The sequence below is a fragment of the Macrosteles quadrilineatus genome, unplaced genomic scaffold, assembly GCF_028750875.1.
Source record: "Macrosteles quadrilineatus isolate MER2022 unplaced genomic scaffold, UCM_ALF_1.0 Scaffold_2__2_contigs__length_208266976, whole genome shotgun sequence".
Taxonomy (NCBI): domain Eukaryota; kingdom Metazoa; phylum Arthropoda; class Insecta; order Hemiptera; family Cicadellidae; genus Macrosteles; species Macrosteles quadrilineatus.
In genome coordinates, this window is record NW_026542595.1 from 194,066,242 (window position 1) to 194,088,302 (window position 22,061).

General features: G+C 34.2%; 1 protein-coding gene across 2 annotated transcripts in view; it reads right to left on the reverse strand.

Annotated features, from left to right (window-relative positions):
- LOC128986489 (protein O-mannosyl-transferase TMTC2-like) overlaps positions 1-22,061 on the reverse strand; it is a 46,780-nt gene that overhangs the window by 9,427 nt on the left and 15,292 nt on the right. Inside the window, exons 1-4 of one of the 2 annotated variants that reach the window (XM_054406891.1) lie at positions 13,805-13,916; positions 11,957-12,064; positions 2,485-3,160; positions 252-1,044 (exon numbers count right to left, since the gene is read on the reverse strand). In XM_054406891.1, coding sequence (XP_054262866.1) covers positions 252-1,044; positions 2,485-3,160; positions 11,957-12,064; positions 13,805-13,818 — 1,591 coding nt within the window. In that variant the 5' untranslated portion in view covers positions 13,819-13,916. Of the gene's footprint in view, positions 1-251; positions 1,045-2,484; positions 3,161-11,956; positions 12,065-13,804; positions 13,917-22,061 lie in introns of those variants that run through there. The other variant, XM_054406892.1, reaches the window with a different exon arrangement.

Below are 22,061 nucleotides of genomic sequence, written 5' to 3' on the forward strand. Positions count from 1 at the left end.
TAATACATTATTTCACGCAGCGTATTTTAAATTCAAAATCATACTGTTAATTTTGTAAATGCGTTTTGTAAAAGCAGCAAGTATAGTCATTTTTTATGTCTGACAATGTAAGGCATAATATATTATTCATTATTTCTTACTGACATATTGAAAAGTGATTGGGTCTAAAATATTTACTTGGGGCAGCATTTTGAATTATTATCAAAACAAAGCTTTGTGATTAGATTGATTCAATATAAATTATAGATTACCTTTAGCAGGATTGACGCTCGTTGCAGACCTGTACAGGCTCTCGTCATCTTTCCAATCTCGGTTCCTCTGTAGAGTCTTTGTAGCAAAGGCAGTCAGTAAGAGGAAACAGCAGACGAGAACTAAAGACTTCCTCCCATTGGTATACAGTACATGCGACCCAAGGGCAACGAGAAGACAGAACCCTATGCTAGGGATGTACAGAACACGTTCAGCAACCACAAACCCTACGTAGAAGAAAATGTTGGCCGCTGGAATAAAAGGAAGGACGATAAAAACAAGGCACAACATTCCAGCAGATCTTCTGTTCATTAGTGGAAGAAGGTACTCCAAACACACACATTTCTGGATAGGGTTGTTGTTGTTATTGAAAAGCCTACATGAAGAAATATGGGGTTCTGAGATATGCTGACATGTTTTACAACAAGTTTTTGGTTTAGAGAAGTGTTTAGAAGCTGGAAAGTAGCTTTTCAAAGACACTTTTATTGATTGAAACAGTAAAGCGTAAAACGCAATTGTAAAAACGAATCTATATTCAAATAAACTTTGAACTCTAGGAATTGCATCCATTGACCAATCGAAGCTAAGGGATTTAGGGAAAAGTAGAAGTAGAAAGTTGAACAGTGGTAAATAAAGAAACGAAAGAGTTCTTGTGATAAGTGAACCATCTTTTGCTATCGGGTTGTCTGCTTTTGAAAAGCTGGGAGTTTTTAGACCCATGATTAGGAGTCGTGTGAGGATAATGGAAAAGAAGGCAATCATAGAAGCTGAGGCACTAGGTGGGCTTGACCATTTCTGGAACAAATAGCAATGGTATTACTAGCATTGTCATTGTTGGTAGGTAAATGCCCATAAAGAGATTATTGAAAACAAATGTTAATAAGTTACCATTTTAACTTTCAGCAGTTTTAGCGAATTTCCCTATAGGGAAGTAGCTATTACCGTAGGTCTCATGGTAAGACTTAGGCCCGGGACCGATTTACTTTTTCATTTTAATGTCCCCAGAGGCCAAAAACACCATTCGTTCAAATTTTTATATATGTATATATATATATATATATATTCATATATATATATATATATATATATATATATAGGTATATATATAGATTTATATATATATGTGTCCGTGAACACGATAACTTGAGTAATTTTTATCCGATTTTGATGAAATTTGGTTTGAAGGTGTAAGGCGGGATAAACTTGAATGAGTTCGCGATCCAGCATGATCGGACCATGGGAACAGGGTTTTATGGGGGGTTTTATGGGGTAAAAATTGGTTTTTCTCACTTTTTACCCTCAAAACACAAAATTTCCCAATTTTTCTCTAAACCTTCTTAAAGAGCTTAAAAAAACAAACAATTCAGTATATCAAAGTGTTTTTGTACGGTTATTGGTTACGAAGAAAACTAAAAAAATTTTAAATTTAAAATTCCATTGTTATTCTTATGGAGAATATTGTAAAATGTTGTAGTTTGCTTGTTTATGGATATATTTTGATCAAACTTGGCAAATTTATTTATTTTATAGTAAGCTATCAATATTTTACTAAAAACACACTACTTTATTAGTTTCCTTGTAGCAGCAAACCTAGGTACTCGTTAAACCTAATGTTATTTAAATAGATCAATTGAAAATCAATTCGGCCAAATGGAAATTCGCTTAGACTGCAGGTTTGCTGCGGCGGGGGTATTTATATATAAAGCGTTTATATGAACTAGAGGTCGTCCAGTGGTCGAAACTCGACCAAAATAATGTAATGTACTCACTTCTCTATTTTCACCCCACACTGTAAATAAAACATGTGATTGGAGTTTCTTCCATTTGTTTTGATTTCCTGTTTATATTTCGTTGTTATTTCGTCACCAGCATGGCAACGCATAAGATCCATGTTAATTTTTTCAAATCTTTAAACTCATTTTTTGTGCTTATCTTTGAGCCTATTTAAATTTCTAAAGGGATTCTGCACACCTACAGGAAAATAGCTTTCTAACGGTATGCGTAGATTTTCCCTACGATGCACACGAGCTGAGAAAAAAGGTTTTAAAGAAACATGCTTGCCTATTAATATATAGATGGCAGTTCTGAAAAAAACCTGTTAAACATTTTTATCAATATAATTTTTTCTTATCGTCATCCAACTATTTTTCTCAGATTTATGATAAAATAAAAAATCATATAACTGTTATCATAACCTATTATAACATACTAAAATTCAGAAATAAAGTTACTCACGTGGTATTTGAGCTTGGTCGATCGAAGATGAAGAATAACGTCATAGCAGACCGCTACTGGTATCACAGTAACAGCTGGTTCCTTACACATCACAGCCAATACAGCAAAAACAAAGAATAGTGTGTAGAAAAACGTTTCACTTTTTGGAAAAGTTATTTTCCTTAATGATTGTAAACTTAAGCTACCTCTTGTCACACAAAAAGATCCATTTTGTGTTTTCACAGCACAACCTTTTACCGATTTAAATTTTACACTATTCAATCTCAATGTACTGTCTCTCACTTTCACATAGTTTACATAAAATAAAAACGACATAAGAAAAAATATAGCAGCTAGAATATCGGCTCTTCCCACGATTCCGGCGACAGCTTCCACGTGAACGGGGTGGACGGCGAAGAGAGCAGCGGCGAGAGTAGGTGACCTCCCTGGCAGGAAGACCCGAGCTGTCTTCAGCACCAAAGCGGAGGCAATGGTATGCAGGAGGACGTTGGTGGCGTGGAACCCAAAGGGGCGGAGTCCCGAGGCCCACACGTTCAGGCGAAAGGACAGCACAGAGATGGGGCGGAAAGAGCCATGAGAGCTGCTAGACGACAAGGGAGTGCCCCAGAAGTCATTGTGGAAGACTTGGAAGATTGAAGAGGAAGGTAGAACATCTGGGTTGGTCAGGATCGCTCGGCTGTGAACAAAATTATGAGTTATATAGTCTGTTTAAAGTTTATAAGTTTTAAAATAATATTGATTATATTACAATACCATTTAGAGGGTATAAAAACATATTTATTTTAGAGGGGGTTTAAATCATTGGATTTAAGTATGTAAAACACCGAGACATATTCATTATGACATTATGACATGTATTCATTATTGACGTAACACTTCGTCGTTAGACATTTGATCTTCGGAGACAATTTTTTTTTAACTAGAGATAAAAATATGTTGTTGCAAAAATACTAAACATATATTACAAACATTAACGAAGCTCACATGAAAACGATGGACTTGAGTCCAATTCCCATAGCTTTCAAAGTTCAAACATAGGCAAGTCTTCAAGAGCAGAGTTACATAAGTGAATCACCCCGCCTCTTAGATAGCTGCTTGGTATGCTAATGCTCGTAATACGGAGAGTTGCCTTTGACTCAGTTAACTCCATCCCACTTAGTATATTATGCACGCACTTGGTTTTGTTGAGATCGGGCTCGGCTGAGTGGAGTTAGAAACACATTTGCAATCTGTTTGAATATTATTTACCTTTGTAACAACTTTTACTGAAACCTTTCAAGAAGTCTAATTGCGAGGAAGTATTTCAACGTGTTGGTTTAAAGAAAGTGTGTAGTGAATAATATTTTGATATGAGTTTTATTTGGTTAAGTTGAACTTAACTCAGTTTAGGTTTCAAATAAATGTATCACTAGGGCAGGTTTATTTTTTAATATGAATTGTGTCTACAGTATCACGATGTAGAATACAATCAAAATTATTGGACAAAAATATAATTTCCAGTGTTAAACGAAAGGCCAAAATGGAGTACGAACTAGACCATAAGAAACAATTAGTGATGAAACCAGTTTATAGATAAGCCCTTAGTTAATTAATTTACAATTACCTTAATTCCAAACGGGATTACAGATCTAAATGCCATTCGTGATTGGGCTGTCAATTTGTGATTGTTTACTGCAAGGTTGACGTTAATGGTAACGATGCTTCAATTCTAAACATATACTTTTTTGATTAGAGAATATTAAATTAAACAATTTAGATTTTTTAAATAAATTTTACTGACCGAGTATTGATTAAGCCATCAAACAGTTTAAAGCCAAGTAAAGCACCTTTCGAACCAGTTAGTTAATCTGGAGTATTAAACGACCTGGTGATAAAACGAGAAGACTATAAATATTTATGGAGCGAGACGAGATTTGACACAGTCATAAACTCCAGTCTCGTTATACGAGATGACGTCACGTACGGGAAACTCGTGTGACGCGGAAACGAGGAAAAACTGTATATTTTATATTGATCTTATGAAACTAAAATGTAAAATTAGATAAGAGATATGAAAGAAGCTGGTTATGGAGAAAATCTTTAGAAGTCCTAATTTCTTGAGTGATAAGGCTTGAGGTACTAAGGCAGATTTAAACTTACGTAAAGTGAATAAAATAGATCAAATTTTTATTTTATGTGTCGAATAGTAATTTTGCTAACTTGGAAGCTATTTAGATTAAAATTATAAGCTTGGCCAAAATAATATTCGTTTCTTGTGTAACCTAAATGTTATTCAAACAGTTTACAATTTTATTGTAGTTTGCCAAAGCCATTGTAGTTTTATTTAAGCAAAGCCAGACAAAAATGCTGTTTTGGAAAAAATTAAATTTAGTACGATGGTTATGCACCTACTTAATTTAGAAGAAACTGCGTGTTCTGGTAGAATAAATGATAAAATAGTTAACAGAAGAGGGAGTTTAAAAAAGGGAAGGTTTGCAGTGTTTACAAGTAATATTTTTTATCTTTGTAGTGTAAAAATTAGAATGGAATGTAACGTCCTACTTTGTTTGCTAGCTAACATTTCCATATTAGCAATCCGAATCTATAATAAAGTTAAACATCAATGATCGTAAACGTCACTAAAACAGTATCACCATCAATCTATATGTAAAATGCAGTTCATATTTAAGGCAATGTATTGTATATCTAAGTAGAATAATAGATACTTTTTCCGTAAAAAAATTCCGTTTTTAGAGGTGCTTGCCATAACACACCAGAATTGAATAAATGAATAACTTTTTTGTCTAAATAAATGAGCTTGTAAATATTTTCGTGATTGGTAATTGGACTACACCAACAGTAATTATAAACTTAGTTCGACTGTGTTCATCCTATCTGGAGGTAATTTTAGTTAATAAATTTACTATAACTTTATCGGAACTTCACCTGATACAAAAGAATCCTGGATGTAAAAGTAAATAAGTGCTATATTTTTTTTCTATTTCTAACAAGATAGTATGAATGCTGAGCTGGTTAAATTTACAGCATATACCAAATTGGAGAATATAGCTGAATATATGTCTGTAAATTTATAATTGACATGTGTAATAGAGATATTCCTTTGACTCTTGTCCAATTATATGGAAACTTAGACGGAAATCAAATAACATCGTCATAGCAAAGACGACTAAACAAGTTACCTTGACAGCTCGCACTCTACTTGGTATGTAAATGTCTGTGACATTGGGGGGATGACTTTGGATGTCATCCTATTTGTTGCTGAGTTAGACATGTATTTCAAATTGAATAAAGATGGCGTAGAAAATAGGCTATACAGGGGCTACGTGGTATGTAAATTGGAATTTCTTTCGTTTAGGGAGATGATGATGAACTATTATTATTCAATTAAATATTTAGGCGTTCAGAATGTTCTCAACTATTACAATGCACCGATTTATTAATTGGTTAAATAATGCATTATAATTATTTTTCGTGCAGCAGCTTCCGTCTAGATTTCCCAATAAAAATTAAAATTCAAACCAGTGAAAGGGGACTCTAGACCCCCCCCCCCAAACATCGACCCCAGACCCCCAGACATAGTGGGTTACAAAATTAGTATTACATCTTAATAGATCTTAACGTTTAAAATGTACTATGTATTTGCAGAGGTCTGTAAGAACATCTAGTAGCATACAGCATTGTACACTCACGATTGGCAGGTATATATAACATTTACGATCGTAAAAGCAAACTACACCCTCCAGTCATGTTACGAGTTAAACCTTCACTACACTATCAAAACTGTTATAGCAGTAAAACATAGTGTACCTTAAGAGACTGCATGCATAAATTTATGCAAAACCAAAACTGAAATAGTAGTTTACTCAACGATTGCGTAAAGATAGTGTTAACGTCACGAGTAGAACATTTAAGGTATAGTACAGGTAAAATAGGCATGTAATAACAAAAAAATTGGTCCGTTTATGAAACTTGGTGAAAACTTTCCTTTTGTCATAAGAATTAAGAATCTAAAGAGTCCATAGATATATTTTAGGTGGAAGGGTGTTTTGGGGGGGGGGGGTGGGGGGGAAATATCAGTTTGAAAAACTGAAAATTATATTTTGACGAAATATAGGCATGCGACCCATGTTTTTGGGGTTATTTTTTATGCTGAATCGAATAAAAATAAGATCCAGACGATATAACCTCCATATAAAGAGTTATTGTCTTGATTACCTCGTATATTCAATAATTTTCCCAATTAGTACAGGTAAGATGGTACAAAAACACTATATAGGCTACAGTAGTGTAAAAATATTGGTCCGTGGATGAATCAGGATGGAAACCTTTCTTTTTCTATAACAATAAAGAATTAAAATAGTCCATAAAAATACCCCCGCCACAGCAAGCCAGCAGACTAAGCGAATTTCCATTTACCTCATTGGATTTTCAATTAAATCTATTTAACTTTTAAATAACATTATTTTTAACGAGTACCTAGGTTTGCTGCTACAGGGAGGGTAATAAAGTGTGTTTTTTTTGCAAAATGTGAATCGCTTAGTTTAAAGTAAATACGTTTGCCAAGTTTGATGGAAATATATCCATAAACAAGCAAACTACAACAGTTTACTTATTCTCGTTAAGAATAACATAGGATTTTAAAATTTATAATTTATTGAATTTTCTCCATAACCGGTAACTGTAAAAAACCACTTAAATATACTACATCATTTGTTTTCCACTATATTAAAAGGTTTAAAGAGAAATTGAGGAATGTTATGCTTTGAGCGTTAAAAATTAGAAAAACAAATTTTGACCTCATAAACGCCTCCATAACACCCTGTTTCCACGGTCCGATCATGCTGGTTCGCCAACTCATTCAAGTTTATTCCAACCTACACCTTCAAGCTAAATTTCATCAAAATCGGAACCAAATTACTCAGTTTATCGTGTCCATGGACGTATATATATATACTGTATATATGTATATAAATTTGAACGAAGGGTGTTGTTTTGTGGTTATTACTATTAAAATTACACCTGGGAAACATGTATACCTACCCGTTTTCTCCAAAACCTACAGCTTTAAAAGAAAGTACTTAAGAATAAAGATACTGTATCTTAAAATTACATGCTCTATTGTTATCTGTCATAAAAATATTGGGTTTTCCTGTGCTAGTTCTAGATTTTCACCATAATAAATGGCGATGGTAAAATATATTGCAGTAAGTATGCCCACCACTAAGTATTAATATAAGTATAAGCAAACAGTTTAGGCGATAAAGAATATATTGTAATGATACAAAGATTAAAGAAAAAAACTTATGGTTAATCATTTGACTATAAGAAAAATAAAAAAATAAATAAAAAATAGTATAATAAGGTTCATACTAATTATCTTCTTCACAAAAATGGTTTGCCTTCATTCAAGTCTTTTGGTAAATGAGTGTTGGTTCCTTCTCTTCTATTTCCGCATTCAGACTTGTAAGGCTTTCACACACCTTGTAGGTGTGTACATGTGATTACACTCTTCTTGAAGGTGCACTGTTTTGTTAAACAATTGCCTTTGCATGTACATGACACCAACTTTAGAATATTTTCTGGGGTTACATCTGTCATATTATTTGGTAGCAACAAATTTCCATCCTGTCGTGTCCAACCCCTCTAGGCACTTATTTATTACCAAACCATAGCTGAACTTTATTACATCTAGGCCCTATATGATTTAACATTACATCCGACGAGGGTGGCAGCGATTCCAGTTTTGAACTAGCCTTTTTCAAAGACTTTTGAAATAGTCTGTATAGAGCTTGCAATTCAATGTAGAGAATATTTACAATTTTTTCACCCCATACATCGGAAAATAAAGTTTCTCCAGCTTCATTCACTTCAATTTCTGTTGAACCTTTTGAGTTGAAAGTTGATATGACTTTCTCCATAGCAGCCTCAGATTCCAGTATTTTAAGAATCTTTTTTTTACCTTTCCCAAATATAACACTAGTGCTGTCACAACCACTAAATGGATGGCCCAGCAATACGTAGTTGTGGATGTTTAAATACTACTGTTGTAGAGAAGTCGGTAAAAAAAAATTACGTCCGTGAACAATTTTTTGTCCGATTTTGATTAAATTCGGTTGAAGGAGTAGGGCGGAATAAACTTGAATGAGTTCGCGAACCAGCATGATCGGACCTTAGGAACGGGGTGTTATGAGGGCTTTTATGGGGTAAAAATTGATTTTTCTCAAAACAATTGGTTTGGGGAGCAAAACATAAAATTCCTCAATTTATCTTTTCACCTTTTAATATAGTGTAAAAACAAATAATATAGTATATTTAAGTGTGTTTATAAGGTTATGGGTTACGGAGAAAATTCAATAAATTGTAAATTTAAATTTCCTATGTTATTCTTAAAGATAATAAGTAAACTGTTGTAGTTTGCTTGTTTATGAATATATTTCCACCAAACTTGGAAAAAGTATTTACTTAAAACTAAGCTATTAATATTTTACTAAAAACAAACTATATTACCCTCCCTGTAGCAGCAAACCTAGGTATTTGTAAAAAATAGTGCTAAAGGTATTTAAAAATTACCTATATTTAATTGAAAATCCAATCAGATACCGGTAATTCTAAATGGAAATTCGCTTAGTCTGTGGGTTTGCTGAGGCGGGGGTATTTTGATGGATTATTTTGATCCATTATTCTTATGGAAAAAGAAAGGTTTTCACCCTGATCCATCAACGGACCAACTTTGTTGTACTATGGTGGTTTTTGTACCATCTTACCTGTACTAATTGGGAAAATTATTGAATATCAGAGGTAATCAAAACAAAAACTCTTTATATGAAGGTTATATCGTCTGGATCTTATTTTTATTCGTTTTAGCATAAAAAATAACCCCGAAAACATGGGTCACATGCCTATATTTCGTCAAAATATAATTTTCTGTTTTTCAAACTGATATTTCCCCCCCACCCCCCCAAAAACACCCTTCCACCTAAAATATATCTATGGACTCTTTAGATTCTTAATTCTTATGACAAAAGGAAAGTTTTCACCAAGTTTCATCAACGGACCAATTTTTTTGTTATTGGAGGCGTTTTTGGTATTATTTTACCTGTACTAGTACGAGACTTGGCGAGTGCCTTAAAAACTTCTACGATTGATGTTAACACTACGCGAGTATTAATTAATGGAACATTAACAGCGTTGTAATAAGAATTAAAATACCTACGAGTATATATAAATTGCCTCAGATATAACATTGAAAAACCTTTACTTAATTCACAGTAATTGATTCATATTTTTAATAGCATTTGTTTAAAAAGATACAAAAATAAGTTTTTATCGTTGTACATGACTTCTCGGTCCAAAAACTATAAAAGCAAACAAAATGTTTACAAAAGATATATAATACAAAATCGTTAAGCAATATCGATGGCCACCAGTACGTGTATGAGTGGCACGTGTTGTTGCAGTAGAGATGGCCACCAGTACGTGTATGAGTGGCACGTGTTGTTGCAGTAGAGATGGCCACCAGTGCATGTATGAGTGGCACGTGTTGTTGCAGTAGAGATGGCCACCAGTACATGTATGAGTGGCACGTGTTGTTGCAGTAGAGATGGCCACCAGTGCATGTATGAGTGGCACGTGTTGTTGCAGTAGAGATGGCCACCAGTACGTGTATGAGTGGCACGTGTTGTTGCAGTAGAGATGGCCAGCAGTACATGTATGAGTGGCACGTGTTTTTGCAGTAGAGATGGCCACCAGTACGTGTATGAGTGGCACGTGTTGTTGCAGTAGAGATGGCCACCAGTACGTGTATGAGTGGCACGTGTTGTTGCAGTAGAGATGGCCACCAGTACGTGTATGAGTGGCACGTGTTGTTGCAGTAGAGATGGCCACCAGTACGTGTATGAGTGGCACGTGTTGTTGCAGTAGAGATGGCCACCAGTGCATGTATGAGTGGCACGTGTTGTTGCAGTAGAGATGGCCACCAGTACATGTATGAGTGGCACGTGTTGTTGCAGTAGAGATGGCCACCAGTGCATGTATGAGTGGCACGTGTTGTTGCAGTAGAGATGGCCACCAGTACATGTATGAGTGGCACGTGTTGTTGCAGTAGAGATGGCCAGCAGTACATGTATGAGTGGCACGTGTTTTTGCAGTAGAGATGGCCACCAGTACGTGTATGAGTGGCACGTGTTGTTGCAGTAGAGATGGCCACCAGTACATGTAGGAGTGGCACGTGTTTTTGCAGTAGAGATGGCCACCAGTACATGTATGAGTGGCACGTGTTGTTGCAGTAGAGATGGCCAGCAGTACATGTATGAGTGGCACGTGTTTTTGCAGTAGAGATGGCCACCAATACATATATGAGTGGCACGTGTTGTTGCAGTAGAGATGGCCACCAGTACATGTATGAGTGGCACTTGTTGTTGCAGTAGAGATGGCCACCAGTACGTGTATGAGTGGCACGTGTTGTTGCAGTAGAGATGGCCACCTATACGTGTATGAGTGGCACGTGTTGTTGCAGTAGCGATGGCCACCAGTACATGTATGAGTGGCACGTGTTGTTGCAGTAGAGATGACCACCAGTACATGTATGAGTGGCACGTGTTGTTGCAGTAGAGATGGCCACCAGTACATGTATGAGTGGCACGTGTTGTTGCAGTAGAGATGGCCACCAGTACATGTATGAGTGGCACGTGTTGTTGCAGTAGAGATGGCCACCAGCCCGTGTAATGCGGGTACGCCCTGCCGCCGCCTCTCTCAGACAATTGATCACTTCCGCTTGTCAGTGTACCAAGCGACGAGAACAAACAGCCTCGGCAAACGTTGTATCTTCTGCATGCTTGTAGAAAGAACCCTTATTTTATTGTTCTGCAAATGGTTATTTCGTGTTACTTTTTCGGTCTATCTTTTCTTTGGTGATCCATGTCACACCTTAAAACTGAGAACTCTTGTCTTTCTAAACCCAACATTGTAACTATTCGAATGATTGTACATATTAATTTGTTTGTTCTGTCCCTAGAAAGATATTTTTATCGTCTTTGTACTTTTTTTTCCTAGGACGCTAGGCACGAGCCGGGGATTGTTTTTTATATTACTTCAGGCTACACCTAGGGGTTGGGCATTATCACTTAGATCAAATCCATTGGTGACTTGGCGGGGATCGAGCCCGGGACCTCAGGGACTGAAGTCCCGCGCTCTAACCACTACACCAGCTCGCTCCCCATCGTCTTTGTACTTAGTCTTGAAAGTTGATACTGCATACCTAATGCGTTTACATACTTTTAAGGAGTATATTTTCCACTTGTTCGTATAGTGGAGACAAAATAAAATATTATATAAATGGCATTAAAAGCTGTAAACTCTGCAAACCTTTAAAGTATTTAAAAGGTTAATTTACATGCCACGTAAATGCTTCACAAATGATTAACAACGTAATAAATCAATTCGTTTACGACAAGAATATACAAACTGTTCTTACTGGTCATCGTAGACGAACCCGTGGCCGAGAGTGTTGATGTAGACGACGAATGAGAGGAAGCAGACAGCCAGGCCGTCCAGGTCCCAGCGGCCCAGGCCCATCATGCCTCTTAAAAAACAAAATAATTGTTAGTTACAAGCTTGTAAGCATTGATTATGTTAGATACAATTTTTTTAAGTTTGTAATGACTTGTGATTCCAAAGCGATGATACGTGCAAACATGGCGTTGAAGTTCATAGGACTCTACCACCTGATGTTGATTTTGATAGACAAAGTCTTTCAGATATAAACAATCTCTTTTTTTGCTCGTTTCAACAATCAGGTTTGACCGTTTATAATCATTAAAATACAGGGGGATTTAAGGTTACTGGACAATCAAACGATCCTTTTCCTGGACGTTTTGGTTGAAAAGTAATCATACACACTCTTAACAATAATAAATAATAATTACTACTAAAATACTAGCCAATTCCGAGACTGTTTGTGGGATATAGAATTTATCTAATCTGTCCAACAAATAACTGTTCAATTGTTTGGTGAATATTTTTCAATTAATTATTTTCAACCCTTACAATTGCCACTTAGGGATGGACAATAGAAAACAAACCGATACCTGTTTAAAATGTACTGCACTTAAAATCAATTGAGTAAAATGTGTAAAGGATAATATACAGTAAGCCGTTAGTTCAAAAATCATAAGCTACAAAATTCTTTCACTAAGAGCAGCAGTGAAAACTGTTTTCCCATAATACCGAAATGAATCAACAAACACAAATAACCAAATGGCACAGTCGCATTAAATGCTCACAACACAATATTCACTTGAATAAATATTTCCAGCTTGATCTATTTATAATACACATTGAATGCATTAGTTTCAAATCGTGTTGATGTAAAATAGCGCTGCAGCAAACGTTTTAGTTGCGCATGCAGCGTAGAATAATCCAATTAATTGCATGCAGCCCGACTCGAAAAGTGACACTTGTCGATTAAATTACATTTTTCCAATAATCCATTTGGTGCAAATTGAATTGCGCTGCAGAATTATTTGCTGGCTGGATGCAATTTTATTAAATATATTTCACTCCCGCTCCACAACGTTAATTGGTTTTAGTCGTATAGTCTTGTTATTTGACAGTTTCATCTTTGTATTTATATGATATATTTAATGTAATAAAATATATATACTTTGAGATGGACAAATAAAGCATAGTGAAAGCCTTGAACTAAAAGACAGTTTTATACCTTTGATCATTGTTTACTTAACGAAATCAGAAGATTCAACTAGAATATACTAGTACAATATGTCAATAATAATTACTTCTATTCAAATTGTTTATTTTCTAAGCTTTGGTTCTACAAAATTAAATCAAGTAATTACTATACATTTATGTAAAATGAATAGTATACTTTATCTACTTAAATACACTGATAAAGTAATAAATTTAGCTTGGTACGATACGTGAAATGTGGATTTAAATTAAAAAAAAGGTAATGCCTACTTATTGAAATTATTATAGTACAGTACTTCTGAAATCAAAATGTAGTCGTTTCGTATTAGGTCCTACACATAACATGAAAATTTGTTTTCAATAGCAAAAATTTAGTTTTTTATTAAAATTACTATAAATTTATACCAATTGTATAGAAACTATAGGCTACAACCTCTCATTTGATTAACAACATAATTGCTATTTAGAGCACTACTCGTATTTTTTCGCCATACTTTGTTCTGTAAACTAGATTTTTCTATAAAACCAAAAACAAAACACATTCTACAAAAATTATTATGATTATCTAGAATAACACTAACAATAAAACCGTGACTCAATAACAGTTAAAACTCACGTTCTGGACGACATTTGGGTGTGTTGAAGTCATGAAATTTATATAAGTTATTATTGTCACTGCACTAAATAAGTTAGGTATCAAAATACTAGAAAAATACGTAAAAAATTAATATTTGGAGGGAAGCCCGCGTAAGGACCCTGGATCGCTGGGCCCTCGTCACTGAACGTGGAACGGTTCATCAGGATCAATATCGGCGCGCGCACCCGCACACACACACACACTAGTACACGCACGCACACAAACCACCACTTGTTGACCACGATGAGTCAACATCTGTTGCACGCTTGACTTTTTGCCCGCAACTCTTTCTGTTTATCTTAATCCGACCCTTTCTGCTCTTTGAACTTTGGTGTGAATTGACTTTTTCGTGTTATTAAAAGTGTCTGTAGATGTGGCGCTTTTCCGTTTTTCATGCTATGGGTATGTCTGTATCTCATAAGGTGCATCCAAAGGTTGATTGCATGAATCTTTGTGGGAAAACTAATAAGTATGACTAAGAGCTTTCTGTGTAAAAACTTCAATATAACTAAAAAAAAGCTATACAAATTTCCAAAATTATCTCGAGTTGTTACTAGCCAAAAGATCAAAAAATTCAAATTGTAGTAGTTGGGTTTTGTTAGAGGAATACTATACAATACAGAAACAGTGGTCCTCCCATGAATCGTTTGTTTACTTAATGCATGGGGTTTTCAAGTATGTTTTATGAATGCTTACAGGAAACGCATACTAAAAAAGGTGGCTCTACAGGATGGTTCTCAAACTATGATTACTTTGATGCCTCGTTGGAATATCATAAGGCTTTTCTGGTCCGCAAATTGTAAATATCAATGTTATCTAAAATAGTTTGAATTACGTAATATATTGTATGAATTTTAAGTTAACAATTATTCTCCGAGTAAGGTTTTAGGATAAATAATTTCAATCTTTATATTACAAGGTATAATGTATACAATATTTCATAATACAGCTATGTGTTAGTGACACTCAATTATTTCCCTTTGTCGACCCTTCCTGATGGATATGTGGCTTTATAGTTTATATGGATGTGGACATTAAGATTTAGCTTTCTAAAGAGGATATTTTGTTTAATCTTTAGAGACAAAATAACTAACCAGGACAGTACGTTTATGTATTTTACAATTCAAATTATCCCTAGTGGTAAACAGCTTAGAAGATAATCATAGTTACGTTTTAAACGCCAATTGCTGGGAGTTTATTAAACTCTACCCAAAAAATTTAAAAAAAATGCAAACATTTGTATTGTATTTTAAATTAATTTAAGTCATAAATCCTCAGAGTTCAAATAAGAATAAATCGCAAATGAGTACAGTGTTAATACATTTGTATATATGTATATATTAATGTGAAATTGAATCAGATGTTCATTATTTACACATTAAAAGGTATTATTATAGTATTAGTATTAACTTGGTATTTGAATTATCATTGATGATGAAACTCAATAAAAATAAAATAAAAATAAGAGTATTTAATATATTGCTCGCTCTTTAACCAAGAAAAGCTTTAATTTTCATGAGAGAGTCAATTTCTTATTTAAGTTTAGACAAAGCAAAATAAAAACAAAGAACAACTATACGAGGTTTACGTGAATATTTGAATATTATCTATGGATTATTAGGACAACAGCTTCAATCCGTCGTTAAAAAACCGACGTTTATAATTTATCTGTATAAACAATCATTATTTTGATAAGAGCTTTAACATTTAAAATAAACGCAATAAATCAAAAAACTTTTGTGAGTATTTCCCTGAACAAATATTATTTTGGCAAGATCTTCAATCCCTCATTGCGATACTGCCAAAACGCAAAAAGCCCGAAAAAATTATAGCAAACATTATTCTTGTAGATGACAAGCTAATAATAACATCATCGTGTTACAACGAATATTTTGATAGAAGCGTCAATACAACCCACCAGGGAACCAAAACTAAAGTACAACATAAATATAGTGAAGTTCTCGTTCTAGAGGAAAAGCACAACAAATTATTTACCTATGAACAATGAACATGCATGATTTGTTATTTGAAGAGAGCCTCAATCGTTATAAAAACCAACAAAAACTCATTTACCAATGAAAAATAATAATTTCAAAAAGAGCTTCTATATATACAAAAACTGCTTAAAACAAAATAGTTTACGAATATAGTTTTGTAAAACGGGATGATGCAATACAATTTATTTACCTAAGAACAAACATTATGTTGTACTGTACTTTAGTTTTCGTTCCATGGTGGGTCAAATTGACGCTTCTATCAACATAATCATTGCAACAAAATGATGATATTAGCTTGTCATCGAGAAGAATAATATTTGCTATATTTTTTTCGGGGTTTTATGGTTTGGCAGAATTGCAATGAGAGATTGAAGATCTTGCCAAAATAATATTTGTTTTAGGTAAATACTCCTATAAGCTTTTAACAAGAAAAGCTATTGTTCTTTTGTCCTTAAGAACAATACTCTATATTGTTCTAGAAGTATTGTTTTTATTTCAAATGTTAAAACTCTTATCAAAATAACAAACATTGTTTTTATCAGAGCTTCAATCAATCGTTACCCATGGAATAAAATTAATTTTAAAAGACGTTCAATCCATCGTTGATAAAACCCAAAGAGTAAAATAAACAAAACAAATTAAGAGTATCGTTGTGAAGGACAAGCTCTTGCTAATTGTCCCACGGAGCTCCCCCAGCCTCATTGAACGGGGATTAATTAACATGGAATGTAATCAGCTTTGTTACTCGGGCATTAATCATTACTTTAATTATTTTAGAGTGCCTTCGATTGGCTGATGGGAAGACCCACTCGAACCATCAATTATCAGACTCTTTTTCGTCATTTTGTAAAATTAATCTCCAATCTGTTGTTTAGTTTTTCCTCCACTTTATTGGATTTTATTTTATGTAATTGTTTCCCCTCTTGAGAATTGCATTTGAATACATATTAAAATGCGTAAATATATTATATTTATGTCATACCTTTAGTCGGAAACTTACTACCCACTACTTCGGGCTAGTCCTACAGGGTCATGGCATTATCACATAGATAAAATCCATTATAGGCGAGATTTGAGCCCGGCACTTTGGGCTCCACGTTCTACCACTATATCAGCTCGCTCTCCTTCTAATAATATTTCAGATAGTCATATTTAAGTGGTTGTATGGTTATAAAAGCGTGGGTTAAACACACACTCTTCTAGAATCAGTCTAATTCAGCTGAGGATAATTTACAAGTACATATCTAGCAAAACTTGATAGCTTTGTGTTATTTCATTTTGTATTGGTAAGTTTTATAAAATTGAAATTATTTCCAACACATGGAACGATTTATTTGTTAACTAGTGTTTGTTTCCAGGTTTTAAGAGCAAAAGGTAAAACACACACTTCAAAATGTATGTTAACATTAAAAATAATTCATTGGAATCAACACACTCGGGCACTCTAAGTCAATGAAATATTATTTTAAACTATCATATATTGATATTTACATGTAAAAAATCATAATGGAAATGAGTAGTGACTTTTACATTAATAGTAAACTAGTAGTCGCATTCTGACCCACACGTGTCCAATTTAAATAGTTTTAAAATAATCCAACCCTAGTAATTTTTTTACCACGTATATTTTATAGTATGCTAATGTATTGTTCTATAACAATTTTACACAACAAAAATCAATTATCTACGACTAACAATAAAAGTTACAATAGACAATACTGATCCTTCTTTTCTTCCTATCAGATCTACAGCTTTTAATTAAATCGCCGACCTTTCTGTTCCCTCAGTTCGATTCGACGAATGCCACGCGGGCCTTCAACCATAAATTAAAACGACTCGTGAGGGTGAAGCTGCCATTTGATTCCTAGGGGTGTCGTGGGGTGGGAACAATGATCGGATTTTTGAAAGAGCCCTGAATTGCGCCGTAACCAGACAGCAAATTGCAAATGATGAAACAGCTGAAGGGCTCGTCGCTTTATCGTTGTGGTTGTTTGGTTTTGGATTTGATTCTGCATCCTGCACAAACTGAGTAACCGACTTTTCTATATTTCGTTTCGTTTTAAAGTGTAGAACTGTTTATAATGTTTTAGCAAATAATTAGATTGTCGTGTAAAAACTATATAAAATCGAAAACAAATTTTATTCGTTAATTTACATTAACAAGTCCTGCATAATTTATAAATGATATAGTAAATTAGAGAGCTATCTGATCTATATGTAAAGATTTATTATTAGTCATCCTCGATGAACGTAGTGTGAGTATCAAATTAATATCAATGAGTATTCATGAATATCAAAAATGTATACATTCCTACTTGTACTATGTACTATGTATTTCCTACTTAGGTTGGTGACCTTCAAATAATTAAAAACTAAATATGAAATTAATGTGGTTCAAATTAGCCTTTATTTCAAATTAGAGTATTAAACAGTGACCTAATTTTAGAGTGTTTTCTAAGTAATGTTTTATCATATGAAATAAAATTGATTTGATTCGATTCGAAATAACATTAACATATGGTGGCATAACACACCATATTATACAAAAACTGATTCAAATTAACAATCAGCGGCACGTTATTAGAAATTTATAAGTGGTTTTTGATAAACATATATTCGTTGCAGCCTTATATTATGTTATTAATTTTGTATATTTTGTACAATGAGGTCCTGAAAAAACAAGTATAACAACAACAAAATAAAATACCAACCGTTCAACATGTGTAATACAGTACAGTAGAACCATAGATGAAGGATTACTTCATCTATGGTAGAACCTTGATAACAAGACCCTCATGGGGATTGTAAAATAAGACTTGTTATCAAGGTTGACTTCTTATCGAGGTTTGTAATAACATGTGATTAGGGGTTAAGGGGATTTGAAAATGACACTTGTTATCAAGGGTGACTTGTTTTCGAGGGTCTTCTTATCAAGGTTCCACTGTAGCTTTATTGGATGAATATATGAAATAAATCGTTCCATAAACTAAGTCGAATTTACGAGCATTAAATAACAACACAGTATAATTATCATGTAATATCCTACATTACATTATGAGCCATCAGCTAATGTGGCTAGCGAATGTCAAATAGCCTCAGGGTGAGAGACTGAGTTATGCAGATGCAACAGTCCATTACAGCTCTGCAGGTGCAATAGTGTTAATAGTGCGACCTGTAATGAACGTATTACAACATTGTTGTCATAGCAACCTCTACAGATCACCCTCCCCCTACCACTGGACAGATGATATGTTACGTAAATAACTAAAGCATTTGTAATATATGAGTGTAGTATTTATGTTACTTTAGATTGATACCTAGGATATTGTTAGTAGTAGGTGTTAATATTATAACAGGGACATACGACTACTCAAATATATTTTTTTTTCTTAAATTGAACAAGTTTAGAAGTAGGTTTGAAGGATTATCTTTAATCGAAAACTGTTTTAGTTTTTCAACTTAGTGTATTCAAATAAAACCTGTGCATATAAAGAAAAATCTAGTTCATAACACGGGATACGTGTCTTTTCATTACTCGCTCATTTTCCAACCTTCGCTTTGCCTCGATCGTAAAAATTGAGCTCGGTTCGAAAAGAGACATTTTAGGTACCTAGTGATGAAATATACTTTTCATGACTTGAAATTATAAAAACAATTTAGTGAACCCAAAATGGGGAAATGCGTTTTTACTCAAAAATTAATACTAATATTACCTTAAAAAAAAAAACTAATATAACTCATTGGAAACCTCATTTTAAATAAAGAGTCCAATATAAAATAGCATTTACAATTATTTTCCTCAATTCCTCAATATTTATATTAACGTTTTCGTGTTAAGGGACTAGACGGCTCGTTATAACGATTGAACTATGTGAGGATTACTATGCAATGTTTTCAACATCAACCGAATTTACCGAACATGGTACTCGCATTTAGCATCCTGAATTGATAAGTCAGAGATTGCTGTTTGGAGACAGGTTATTTTAAACATAACATCATATAACTGATGTGGCTTGCCTACATGACTCCATAAAGGTACTTTTCAACTGACAAATAACACCATTGACAACTAAAAAAATTGTATTTTTTACTATTTATTTTTACAATCACCCTTTCAGGTTTGCAAGTAAGATTATGGCATATCCTACATTTAAATTGTCCACGTTCAAACCTTCAACAATTTCCAAATCAATTTCTCACTCTGACTCGCTAGAATGAGTCAAGGTGAATTGACAAATGTCAGAACGTGCTTATCGCATTCGTGAAAGGATAATCTCACCTGCAACTCGTGGGTTCTAACAAATAACAGCTCTCAATTAATCCCAAAATCCCTCCAGCACAGCCCTCATGTCACGTAAGCCCACATGTCACCCCCTCACTATAACTCCCCTTGGCTCCTGACTTACCTTCCATTATTACATTCTACCCTTCACGCCCTGCACCCTCTTCCTGCTATCAATTATTTCGAGTCGGTTATGAAACAAATTACTGATGCTGCTATTTGCTCTGCTCCCCTTTGGACAAATGATTTTTCTGTGCATTTGAATGTGGGTTGTTTTCAGAGGTATTTTCGATGAATTTTAGTGGAAGAAGTTCTTTGAAGTAAAAAGTTCTCCATAATCCAAATACTTGTATTTATTTAAAACTAGCTGTTACCCACGGGCTTCACCCCGTTTGACTTCATAAGTATTAATAAAACTAGTGATTGGTTAAGTTAACCTGAAATAAACAAAATACAGTAAAAGAAACTGATTTTAATAAGGTAATAGCCTAAATTGAAAGAATTACAAACAAATAAGTACAGCTGAGGTATTTTAACATTAGGTATATGGAAAGTTCCCTTTAAAAAGGAATTACGACCTTAAAAGGCAATTTATGAAATAATGGATAATTTTGCGCAAGGTTTCTCGTCATGACGAACATTTTAAGTATATGGTTTTTGGGGGTGTGACTTGTAGTTTTCTCAAAAGTTCATGGGTACTTTTGGCTTTATATATAGATAGGAAGTTCAGCTTAGGAAGAAATACTAGGCAGGTAACGTAGTCAAATGTTATTGGTGATTTGTAAGACTATAATGCATAGTAGCATCTCTAGAGTCCTCAGCTAAAGTCAATAAAACAGTGATGGTACATATTTGATACCATTCGACGGATTTTATAAGTGTTATAGCTGATAGTATCAAAGGTGAACAATAGGTGACAAATAGGTGCAATTTTTTTTTTTTTTTTTTTGCAATAGCCTTCGTAACCAATAGAATACTTGCCTGACAACAGTAATGACGGAAGTCTTTGAATACTAAAATGGCAATCATAAGAAAGTATTTTTGACACTACGCATTCATGATTCTTTTGTCCCTTGAGATTTTAGAAAAAGTCTTTACGAGCGGCCCAACCGATGAACACTACATCCTCATCACAAGACGGTTTCTATCATACATACTGGAAATTATTCGAGGGTATAAGAGTTACCTGATGGATGACCCAACATTGAGAATATGTAGAAAGAGCCTTCAACGTCCACAGACACGATGGGAATAAGGTCAACCATGTTTGAGGATCAATGGGGAGGAAAATTCGATTATTGAAGATTGAAATGGGGAATGACACATGATCTATCATGTGACTGGGGTGGTGAGATTTAAATTATCAGATACAACGTCTGTGGTGTCCATTTGTACTGATTCCTGGAGCGAATTGCCCAGTCTTAAGATTGAGTGAGGTTAAGTTTTCAGAGATTTTAAACTTTTTTTCTCAAACGGTCAATTGATCTCATATTATGAACGACAGTGTGCTGCATTAATACTAGGACAGGCACGGAATGGATCATAAACATAAACGAATTATTTTACTGGCCCAAAAAGTAAACACTATCCAACATTGCTTAAATGGTACTGTCTAAACCATTTGGTAATGTTATTGGTATAGGATTCGGGCCAGTTACGTATTTTTTATGTTTATGATCCATTCCGCTTTTGGTTCTAATATTCGTGGTGTGCTCTATCAACAACTGCTGAAAGTACGTTGAATTCCTTCAAATTATCGGTAAACGATGCTATGGCTTCATGTCTTGAAAATAAAGATACTTCACGATACTTAAAAGTATTATTATATGACATTTAAGTCCAAGAAAGAATCTAAGTTTTGCAAGAGGATTTATGTTTGTAAATTCATCTGATTTAGGATTATTTTATTGCTTTTGTGAAAATGCTGAGACACTGCTGTGAAAAGTGGTAATATTTT